The sequence below is a fragment of the Esox lucius genome, chromosome 16 (assembly GCF_011004845.1).
Source record: "Esox lucius isolate fEsoLuc1 chromosome 16, fEsoLuc1.pri, whole genome shotgun sequence".
Taxonomy (NCBI): domain Eukaryota; kingdom Metazoa; phylum Chordata; class Actinopteri; order Esociformes; family Esocidae; genus Esox; species Esox lucius.
In genome coordinates, this window is record NC_047584.1 from 8,447,967 (window position 1) to 8,460,379 (window position 12,413).

The following is a 12,413-nucleotide window of genomic DNA, read 5'->3' on the forward strand; positions in this document are numbered from 1 at the left end:
TATAACTTGGGGGTGCAAATGGATAGGGCATCTGACTAGCGTCAGAAATGTCTCTGGTTCTAATCCTCTGATCCTCCTTGCCACTAAAACATTCCTCCCAGGAGGGTGTTGCAAATAATTAGTTCTTAATCAACTCACTAAAATAAAAATGTGTAAACATTTTTAAGGTGGTAATGTAAGCTAATAGTTTTTAGATTTTGTTTACATTAGTAGCATTAGCAAAGGAAAATATATTTTGGCACGCATGCACTTGTATCATAGATTTCAATTAAACCAAACCACTGTTGACATGTATAACAAATACCGTTGGATGGTGGTATATGCTATTTGATAAATTTTACGATTTCTTGACCACTATTATCAGCAAGTGGGTTCGAGACTGCTTAAGCAAACTCTATATATGTAAACAAAAAGGCAGATCAACACTTTAGAATGTCCTGAAAAAGAAATAAACCACTGGTATCTTCAGCAACCGCAATGATCTGGTCAGCCATAGAAAACAATAGCAGTTGATAACAGAAAAATTACCAGAGCTGTGAAAGAGAAAGTTTCAGTGAAATCACCAACAACCTCCAACAACTCTGGGGTGAAAGTACCGTTATCTTAACTTATCTTGACCAGAATTACAAAGGCTACACTGCAAGGTGCAAAGCTCTGATCAGCACCAAAAACAGAAAAGGCCAGATTAGGAAATTGCTAAAAACTACAGAGATCAGTCAGTATAGTTTTGGAACTGAGGTTTATGGGCAACGGTGACCATTCCTCAAAGTAATGGGATGGCAAAGGTTTAGAAAAAAGTTGATCTAAAGCATACCACCTCATATGTGAAGCACGGTGGAGCAGGTGTCATGGCATGGGCATGAATGGCTGCCTCTGGAACAGGCTCACTCATCTTTATTGATGATGTAATGAATGATGGCAGCAGTAGAATGAATTCAGAGATGTAGAGAAGCATATTGGCTACCAATATACAATAAATTGACACCAGCACATCACATTGCAACTGGAAAATGACCCAAAACACACTGGCAACTCAACTAGGGATTCAGGAGAAGTGGTTATGTAGGAGCCTGCAAACAATAACTTTTCTGTGGGATAGTTGGCCACAACCAAACACTGATGTATGAATGATATGATTCCCAAATTCAACCAAATGCATATTGTAGGAAAATATGGAAAGGCATACGGTAGGCAAAGTGGCTAGAGATGTTTGTCCACAAATATTAATTTGCAGAGGTGTGAAAAGTACAAAGTAAAAGTACTCAGCTGTGTTCACCAGTTTTGGGAATTTCATGAGGAAGAGCTAAATGACAAGGTAAACAGAGTTCATAACTAACCAGTGACTTTTATTGATCATTTATACTCTTCCTTTTTATTTAATTGATCACTGGTTAGTTTTGAACTCTCTTCACCTGGTTACTGAAATCTTAATTAGATACTTCATTAAAGCGGTGAACATAGCCAAACCCAGTGGCATACTTTTACTTTGTACTTTTGACACTTCTGTTAATTAGGAGAAATCTGTAATGTATGCACAGCATGTCAGCAGTTTTTTTGATTTGGCTATTATATTATGTTTTAGTGGTTGTTTTAGATTGGTTGGAACAGGGTCAGAGTTAGGGGAGGAACTGCTTTGCTTGTCATTTACTGTGTTGATGGAGAGAGATTTGGGGTGCAAGTCAAATACCAATAACATTACCAGTATGCTGTTGCAAAACAGTAAATGACAGCTTCCACTCAAGTCAAGCACCGGTAAATGCTGGTTCTGAGGCTTATAATCAATTAATCACTTGTGTTAATGTGTTAGCTTTGACAGCACTAATATATATTTATGAAATTCATTTGAATAGAAAATATAGCAAAATGAATGGGAAATGTAGTCATTGACAAGGTAAGAAATAATTACTTTTAATGGAATTGTGTCCTTCAAACCTTGCTTTCATCAAAGAATTCTCAATTTGCAGCAATTACAGCCTTACAGACCTTTGTCATTTTAGTTGTCAATTTGTTGAGATAATTTAAAGATTTTTCTCCCCATGCTTCTCGAAGCACAAGTTGGATTGGCTTGATGGGCACTTCTTACATATCATACGGTCAAGCTACTCCAACAACAGATCAATAAGGTTTGATCGGTGACGGGCCACTCCATTATCGAGAGAATACCAGCTGACTACTATTACTTAAAAATCATACAATGTGAATTTCTGGATTTTAGTTTTAGATTCTGTCACTCACAGTTGAAGAGTACCTATGATAACAATTACAGACTTCTACATTCTTTGTAAATGGGAAAACCTGCAAAATCGGCAGTGTATCACATTCTTGTTCTCCCCACTGTAGCATTGGCAGTGCAAAGTTCATTTTCAGTCTTGCTAGCAATTGCAAAATGTTTATGACTATTCCAAGTACTATCAGTACTTACAGTACTTGGAATAGTACCAAAAGAACATTGTGGGGTAGATTTTTGAGCAAGTATGTTGTTCATATGATTCTTTGTGTAACAGGCATGAATAGTTCTTTACAATACACTTTGTCATTTTTTTCTTGGAGAGCATATACAGGTTACCCCACAGTTTCAATGTAAAGGATACTCTAAGAACCTTTTTCTTTTTAGCATGTATGATTTGTGTTACAAGCTTTGTGTTGATACAGTACTTAATAGTTTATTTTTCATGGCTCATTCTATGTTTTTTTTTTTTTCAGGCCTAGAAAGTAGTATCAGCTTGATTATACACTCAAAATATGAGAGAAGTTAAAGGTTTGAAAATTCAGTGTAGCCTTTTTTGCTCAATGAGGGGCCCAACAATTCCAAAGGGTACCTTATAAGTAGTAGAAACCAAAAAAACTGAAGTAGTGCTTCAAAACATTCAACTCAAGTAGTCAAAGTGTAATTTGTAAGAGGCGGGTTGAGTTTGGAAAAAGTCTTGAAGATTGAAGGATTATTGCCACACAACTGTAAATTCTATATTTTTTTATTTTCTTTTACGCAGAATAGTAGAATTTCTGCTTTAATGAAGGGCATTTGCGAAGCTCGGTTTTAATGCTTTCACATGCACAGAATAGAATGTCTCTAGTGTCCCAATGGAAACATGCATATATGTTGCATGCATTATTTTGAAAAATCCTGTTAATTTAGTGAATTCTCAAATCTTAGGATTTCCATGTATAATGAGACATTTCTGTGCATTGGATAAATGGGGCTTCAGAAAGAGTAGCTGCTGCATGTTTAATAGCTATTGCAGATTCTAATCAACTAAACTGAAATTCTAAGTACGTTGGATAGGTCTATATGTTTTAACATGTATAGCTCAGGGAAAACTTTTGTTTTGCTGAATTGAGTTTAAGTAGTCACATTTGTATATAGTATATATTTAATGGATTTGAGGATACCATTTAAGATGCCCTTTTTCTTTTCTTGCAGGTCCCGGAGTGCCCACTGTGATCTTACACAGCCTCAATAATGCCAGTAAGAAATCCACTTAATCTCCATCAACTGATGGGCATGTAATGAACAGCTTAAAGGAGTAAGCGAGATAACTAAGAACATTGGCACTTTGCCAAAACCCAACAAGTGTTGAAAGTGTGAAAACAGTCCTTGCTCACTTTGTTAGTGAAGGTTTGGTCTTACTGGCTCCTGTCTTGCTGTTTCCTTCCTGACTAGTGAGAAGTGAAATTATCCCCTGCTGTCTTCATTTCATAATTTTTGTTTACAGCATCTGAACATCCATACACATTTTTCACTTGAACGTTATCAGCTGCACTGGAAAAAGGCGAGCGATTTACCAAGTGTTATTTGCACAGACCTTGCACAGCTAAGAACTTTAGGGCCTTGGTGGTATCATAATTACTCCTATTTAGTTTTGATTCTTCTAAAACAATTCTTGATTGATTGACTGGTCGGGATCCAAAGGGTGCACAATTTAGTTTTTGCCCTAGCACTCACACACCTGATTCAAATTAAAGACTTGATGATAGGTTGATTACATCAATCAAGTGTGTAAGTGGTAGGGCACCATTTGAACCAGGTGTGTAAGTGGTAGGGCACCATTTGAACCAGGTGTGTAAGTGGTAGGGCACCATTTGAACCAGGTGTGTGAGTGCTAGGGCACCATTTGAACCAGGTGTGTGAGTGCTTGGGCACCATTTGAACCAGGTGTGTGAGTGCTAGGGCACCATTTGAACCAGGTGTGTGAGTGCTAGGGCAAGAGCTAAAACGTGCACCCATTTGGGTCCCAACCAGGATTGGGAAACACTGGTATAAGCCATGAAAAAGTTGTTGTGAGGGCCAGACAATTCAGAAATTGGTTATCATGGAAATTGTTAAACTTTTCATGAACTTTCCCTCGATTGGTAATCAATCATCCATTTAAGTTTTCTGCAGTAACTGGAATGGCACTATCTTCACATAGTATTACTTAAAAAGTTTAATTGGCTACTTTCAAAAAGGTTTGATGATCATTGCATTCATCCAATAAATATTTTTAGGACCAAAGCATATTGGCCAAGCTTTGTTCAAGTTGCAGGTGGGATCATCAAAAGGTTTTTCTTATCATTCAAATTTTTTGACATGCAGTGTACAAAAAGGCATAATAACTTGAGACTGTTAGTGTTGAGACAGGGTTGTAAGTATATTTGTAAATCATGGGGTAAAAGGGGGAGGATTGGGAGAAAACCCTAAATAAAATGTGATATATAATAATTTAAATGTAATTGAATTCTGATTTTCAAACAACAAACAACATACGCATTATCTGCCCTCATTTAATAATGCTTACCATTCTATAAAAGCCATTAAATTATATTTTCAGAATATTCTTAACATTTCTCAAAAGATCTGGACGTGTCCTTTAAAAGGCCTTCCATGTGGGCCAAGAACCAATATAGTTGGAGGAGAGCGCCTTCCATTGGTTTAATATTTTAAGTGTTTATGTATTGTTATAATATAATTCCACTTGCATCTTAGTGTGCTAGGAGATGTGATATGCATTTTGAACAGTTCTAAAATTAATGCAACATTGTCCCTCTACATAGATTACTACATTCTTGAGAACAACTCTTTACTTAAGGCTGCTTTGAAGGTCAAGAGGATTCAGATGACAGACTTCAGATCCATTCAGATGGAACATTTTGGTAAGCCAGAGTATTTTGTGTGCAGTTTCTGTCTATTTATCTATTGGCATAATGATGTTGATTATGAATGCTTTCAATTCTCAGATCTGCCTTTAAAGATCTCCTACCCACCAGACTTTTCTGAGTCGCGTCACTACGGCCTGCTTTTGGTTGTGTACGTATCTTAATTCTTAATAGAACTCACTGGTATTAAAGTGTCAGTATTAGGGCATGCTGTATAATTCTTTAAGGGTCAACTCTGTTTCTCTCAACTCAATGTATCTACTCTTTCAGCGATGGCTCCCCTGGTGGCCAAGCAGTGAGTGACCGTTTTGTCCTGGACTGGGACTCGGTTCTGGTCAGCTCAGATAACATCATTGTGGCTCGTCTGGACGGCAGGGGGAGTGGTTTCCTAGGCCAGAGGGTTCTACATGAGGTCCACCAGCGTTTAGGAACAGTGGAGGTTCAGGACCAGGTCGCAGCAGTAGAGTATGTAGTTCTATCCTTCGATCCAATAATATGTTTTTAATGACTGATTCTTGTATGTTTGACTATACATTTTATGTAAGCTCTGCAAACTATGCCTGGACTGGAACTTTTTTTATTTCGATTTCATGCATTGGGGATCTTTTGTGTTTTGATTTCATGCTTTGTAACCAGGACCTCTCCTCGATATTGTTTATTTCAGGTACATGTTGACATTCCCATACATTGATCGAACACGAATAGGAGTATTTGGGAGGGTAAGTTTCCATTGCTAGAATCGCTTACGTTCTAGCATGCAAGCTGGAGTTTGTCAATTTTGACAAATCTAATTTAAAATGTAACTTAATTTTTTAACAGCTAAACTAACTTCTTGATGAACAGTAGGTCTTGATGAAAGTTTATTAGTAAGTAACATGTTAACATCATTTTGTTGTTTGTTTGTTTATGTTTCAGGGTTACGGGGCCTACATTACCTTAATGATGCTCAAATCAACTGACAGCTTGTTCAAATGTTCAGTAGCAATGTCCCCAGTCACAGACTGGAAATTATATGGTGAGTAGAAGCTTGCTTATAAAGGACTGGTTGACAAACATGAACAACCTTTTATGAGCACTTTCATTAGTCTGTTTGTCTGCTTTAAAATGTTTAATGTAGGAACCCCCAAAATGTCTTTACATGTTCTTTTCAACCATGAAGATGTTTTTTTCAAAGTCTTCTCAATGTTTTGTTTTAATTGGGTGACAACTGTTATCATCTGGGATTCCATGCTCTGATCTCATATCTCTGCAAACTCTTTCATATATTACCCAACAGAAAACATGTGGTGTTATAGACCTGCATAGGATCAATTTGATCTAACAGGCCAATCTTCAAACATGCCACTGACAAATATTCAAAATCAGAGGGATGTGTAGATGAGTGGGTGTTAGGGGACCAGTGGAAGAAAGTTTGACAGTTGCGTTTGAATTTCCTTACATGTGGCACCACTTCAATGGTAACCCATGTAATCGTTGCTCACAAGGGTTACCATTTTTAGATTGTCTTTTTTGAAAGTTACAGTTACATCTTTTAATAATGAGTAAAACTGCAAATTATTTAAATTGTTAGACATACATCAAAGCATTACATTAAAATATCTGGCTCACACATAGTATCCAAATGTAGAATTATAAATAATTATTTCAGAAGATCTCACTCCTCAAGTTGATGTCACGAAATACAGTGCTGTATGTGCCATGTCTGCCATTTCTACATTGGAAACACTTGAAGTTTGGATGCCGAATGACAGAGATAACATTTGTGTAACATCGGTAAAAGTACATTGGTAAATGCATTTGAAGCACTTTCTGTGCCTGGGCCCTGTTTAGAATGTATCCCATTCTATTTATACAGCATCAGCGTTTTCTGAGAGGTACCTTGGCATGCCATTAAGGGACGACAGCAGATATCAGGTAAGTTAGTTTAACGCGTCCTTGCACTCGTCCGTCCATCTTGTTTACCTCTTTGAAAGAGGCTTCGCCATAGCATCGTCAACATGACTGCGGTTAAGCCCCAACAGTTACAGACTGTCACTAGAATCAAAGAGGCACTGACTTCTTTTCCCCTTTTCTTTTCGTATACTTCCCAAGGAACGATGCTTTGTCACTCACCTCCATGGTGACTGTGGTGCATTAGCTTGTTAGATCGCACAGGGTTTGTGTTTTGATGAGCTGCTGAAAGGGATCGCCTGGCTTTTCCAGACTCCCCCGTGGTGTGAATCTGGCACTGTGTCAAACAGCTGGTTCAGTAATACTGATAAAAGACACAGAACTGCAGCAGGTAAAAATATGAGAATTGCTGTTCCACTAACAGTGACTTTGTTGATGTACAGACAAAGACAATATAGTTGACATCTAATGTTGAAAGACAATTTAATATTAATACATGATTATTATACTAATTTAGCTTCCATCTTGACTATGTTGACCCTTGAGATTAATTTATACCTGTAATAACATTCCCTGACAGATAAATAAAGTTTTTAATTAGGTAGTGGTTATTGGTCCGCCTTTCTCAGGTCCTTCTTTCTCCATAATTAAGATCCCAGTTCTTACGCTGCTATACTATTGTGCTGGGGGATTGGGTCAGTTCTCCTTCCCCACTAAGTTCTCCTTCTCCACTATAAATCGTTGTTGATATGAGGAATGCATTTTCTGAATTTTCCCAGTCTCCTCTCATTTTAAACTTTAGGAGGACATGAGGTCCTGGTCCACACCAGCGGAGTTCCTGGTTTGGGGGGTCCGTTGCTGTCCCTGTCCATCTGGTCATAATTCTGACCTAGTCTAAATTTAAATAGACTCTGTATTTAGCCCACATGCATCTATATATTATTCCAATTGGACTCTTAATATCTCACCCAACACAGCCAGAAGAGGACTGGTCACCCCTCTGAGCCTGGGTCCTCTCTAGGTTTCTTCCTAACATTCGGCCTTCTTAGGGAGTTTTTCCTAGCCACTGAAATTCAACACTACTGTTGTTTGCTCCTTGGGGTTTAAGGCCGGGTGTTTCTGTAAAAGCACTTTGTGACATCTGCTGTTGTAAAAAGGGCTTTATAAAGAAATGTAATTGACTGATTGATTGTTTTGTGAATGCGTATGTAGGATTCTCAACTCAGTTTGTTCTCACTTTATATGTAGTTCCTGCTCACTGTGCTTCCACTAGCGGTTCACCCATCCACTTCTACTGAAATGACTCCCACAACCATTTGCCACATTGTATTTGTTATTACAGTTTCCATACCAAATGTACCCTTCTGTCATTTTCAAGTTGTCTTGACCTTCTGTTTTTAAGAATATGCCACAAAACACTTTTTTCTACCCTAACACATCTATTGCTGGCTATGTTACAGTTCTCCAGTGTATTGCAGAACGTCCAGCCACTGAGGGAACAGAATCTGATGCTTGTCCACGGCACAGCAGATGGTAAGTGACTAAGCGATACCTAAAACATGACAACAGCAATGTTCTGGGTCAGCTGTTGCATTGTTCTTCGCATGACCAATCTGCATTGGGGTTCTTTCCAGACAGCACAAAAAAACACAGTTATCTGACAATTACAAAACCTGCCACAACCTAAGAACAAAAATAATTAAAAATAAGTAAACAAAGAAAGTATTGCTTATTGAAATAATACATGGTAAATACAGTCCTCTATTAAAATCCATTCAAAAAAATAACAATGTGGTTTGGCATTGCCTTGCTGAAATAAGCAAGGCCTTCCCTGAATAAGATGTCATTTATATGGCAGCCTATGTTGCTCCAAACCCTGTATATACTGTTCAGCATTTATGGTGCTTTCACAGAGGTGCATGTCACCCATGCCATGTGCACTAATCCACCCCCATACGTCGCTTATAACAAGCCGGATGGTCTCACACCTCTTTAGTCCCCGGAAATAATCTCGGATTTGGATTTGTCAGAACACAGGAGTTTTCCACTTCACCTCAGTCATTCTAAAAGGAGCTTCGGCCCAGAGAAGGCGTTGGCATTTCTGGATGTTATTTCTGGATATTATTTCTGGATGATTTCTTCTTTGCATGGTAGAGTTTCAACTTGCATTTGTGGATGCAGCGACGTACTGTGTTCACAGAATGGTTTTCGGAAGTGTTCCTGAGCCCATGCAGTGATGTCCACAACATAATCTTATCTGTTTTTAATGCCGCATGAGGGCCCGATCAGGGCCATCCAATATTGGTTTTGGCCCTTGTCCCTTGCATACAGAGATTGTTCCAGATTCTTTGAATCTTTTAATGATATTGAGATCCTAAGTCTTTGCAATTTTACGTTGTGATACGTTACTATTGCAACGACTTTTGGTGACTCTGTCCCAGCTTTTTTGAAACATGTGAGCATGTATTTTCCAAGAATCAATATCCTTTCTCAGTTTCAACATTGGATATGTTGTCTTAGCATTATATTCTATTGAATATAGGGTTTAAACCTCATTGCATTCAGTTTTTCTTTACATTTTACACAGCGTCCCACTTTCTTTGGAAATAGGGTTGTATACACACACACACAAACACACACACACACACACACTACAGTGTTGCAGAACTTGATTGCATTTGGTAGACACTTAGTCTCCAAATCTACGATTAAACGCCACATCTCTGCCAATAGCATATTTGGAAGGGTTGCCGATAGCATATACTATATATGCAGTATTTTGTCAACCAACCAATAGAAATTCTGGAATTGACACTTAGTTTGAACCCTATATTGTATGGTCAAATTAAACAAAAACAGATCTCTCTGATCACACCTTCTAGTGTTTGGTTTTGGCATATGCTGAAAAGAACCTCATAACTACTGTAATTATGGTGAATTCCAATGTTATGGGTCTGTTTTGTTTTCACTGGTCCTGAGTCCATTGTTAAATTCAACAGCAAAATGAACTCTAACAAGAACCAGGACATTTTAGCCTAAATCCCTATTACATGGAATTTAAGGATTTGGAAACATTCTATTATATGAATGGTCTAATAACCCTTCCAGTGTATTCTTCAATCTCATAACCAATTATAGGAAAAGGCTGAGTTCTGTTATCCTCATAAGGAGAGGGCGCACTGTACTCAAAACATGAGTGCCAATCATTTTGATTTTGGGAGAAATGTCTTCTTTGAGAATTGTATCATTTTGGTTGATTCCTTTGAAGTACAATATAGTCCACATGTTGAGGAATTACAATTCTTCTTATTACCTTTATTGTTTAGTTTACACAATCTATTTTGCTCATCTTTTTCAGTGGTGCCAATCTTTTGGAGGTGACTGTATATTTTCATCTCCACCCTGTCTTGTTTTCTGTCAGAATGTGATCGTGCCTCTCTTCCTTCTGACGAGTCATGCGGAATTCTGCTGACATGTTTCACTTTATTCTGCCTCTTTCAGCCAATGTTCACTTTCAACACACTGCTGAGCTCATCAAGAACCTTGTAAAAGTTGGAGCAAACTACACAATGCAGGTATGGAGAACGTAACTGCACGCTACAGTGTAAAATACAGATATTGTACACTAGATGCATGAAGCTATAAACCTACCCAGGGTTGGGTAGTTTACTTTTTAAATGTAATCCGTTACAGTTACAAGTTACCAGTAACGTAATCTTTTGATTATTCAAATTCAGTAACTTTATCTGATTACTTTGAATTACTTTTAAATTACGTTCATATTAAGAAAATAACATAAGACTTTAGAAAACAAATAGGAATAGCCTATAACCAGTTGAACACCTCTTGCGGGATCAATCAATTTTAGAGTTTACATAGCTGTCCAAAAAAGGAATTAGCATTTTACCTTATGGGTTTTGGAAAGGGTTTCTAAACCATTGCTTTCTACTTCTTCATGATTGGGCTACATCTCTACATTACATGCTAAATGTCTGTCAGATATTCAGTTGTTCCAATTAATCCAATAAATCCAATAACCCTTGATCTTCCAGAATCTGTCTGTTTATCTGAACATAACCCAAAATCGAAGGATGTTAGCCTTTTCTGTTATTTTTTTTATTCATGTTTTATAGCTTCAAAACATTGTTGAAAAATAAATGGCAATTTCTCAAAAAGGGTATTGACATATTGACATTGTATATAAAAATCAAGATATCCGTAGATTTTCACACCTACACTAAATTTGCAGGGGTCTGAAGTTCTGCTCCACAACCACCAATATTGTCAAAACGTTGCAGAAACCCCAGGCATGCAAATGCATGTTTGCAATCATGAACACCCGCACACAAATACGTTTTACCCGTGCGAAAGTAACCTGTGATTATTAGGGCCACCAGCGATGGATTTTCAAAACTCAAATGAAATAAATAAACTAAGACCATTCACCTGCACTCTTAGCTTAACCACTGAGATGCAAAGCAAGCAACTCCTACCTGTATGGATGGAGTTGATGTGGTTGCGTCAAATGCAAATCATCATCCTTCGGCAGAGTGCTTCCCAACACACCTTTTCTCCTTAAATATCGTAATTAATCATAATAATGTTTTATCTTGAAGGCAGACCCATTTTACAGCTGTCTAACAAATAGTTGCCTAATTTTCTAAAACATTTCCTGTCAGTTGTTCAGTGCAACTCTTCTTGGCTGTTTTGTTCGGTGCATTTGACAAATAAACCTTGAAACTTGAAATATAACACGAGTTAGGCCTATCGTCTATCATTATTGTCAAAACGTTGCAGAAACCCCAGCCATGCAAATGCACGTTTGCAATCTTGAACACCCGCACATTAAGTTTTACCCGCGTGAACGTTGCCTGCGATTATTAGGGCCACCAGTGATGGATTTTCAAAACACAAATGAAATAAATAAACTGTGATTATACACCTGCACTCTTAGCAAAAAGTAAATAAATTACACAATTTTATGAGATGCAAAGCAAGCAGAATCACATGGCCTACCTGTGTGGACGGAGATGAGGTGTCTGCATCAAATGCAAATCGTCATCCTTTGGCAGAGTGCTTTCCAACAACATTTCTCCTCATATTGCCTATCATTGTTTTGTGAAAGACGCATCGATAGTAGATAACTAAATCACATTTTATATGGGTTGGCTAACATTATCTAGATATGCCTATATTATGGTAGAAATTTAAACTAGCGCTTCATCGGTCACTAATCTGGTTATGCGCACCCACTTTTGCACGCAAGATGATCACACACACAACTGAGGCATGCAATTGTTGTTTAGGTTCGCACCTATTCTTTTTCAACTGAAGTAATCCAAGAAGTAATCATATTTTTTTTCAGAAGTATTTTTGTTGGTAATTTAATG

The 12,413-nt window shown here is 37.7% G+C and overlaps 1 protein-coding gene across 2 annotated transcripts in view; it reads left to right on the forward strand.

The window, feature by feature from the left end:
• Window positions 1-12,413, forward strand: part of LOC105016100 (inactive dipeptidyl peptidase 10) — a 273,698-nt gene that overhangs the window by 252,194 nt on the left and 9,091 nt on the right. For both annotated transcript variants that reach the window (XM_020055120.3, XM_010879696.5), the window contains exons 17-25: window positions 3,422-3,466; window positions 5,032-5,130; window positions 5,215-5,284; window positions 5,404-5,598; window positions 5,798-5,852; window positions 6,049-6,148; window positions 6,989-7,047; window positions 8,484-8,556; window positions 10,525-10,598. In XM_020055120.3, the coding sequence (XP_019910679.1) occupies window positions 3,422-3,466; window positions 5,032-5,130; window positions 5,215-5,284; window positions 5,404-5,598; window positions 5,798-5,852; window positions 6,049-6,148; window positions 6,989-7,047; window positions 8,484-8,556; window positions 10,525-10,598 (770 nt within the window). The remainder of the gene's footprint in view (window positions 1-3,421; window positions 3,467-5,031; window positions 5,131-5,214; window positions 5,285-5,403; window positions 5,599-5,797; window positions 5,853-6,048; window positions 6,149-6,988; window positions 7,048-8,483; window positions 8,557-10,524; window positions 10,599-12,413) is intronic.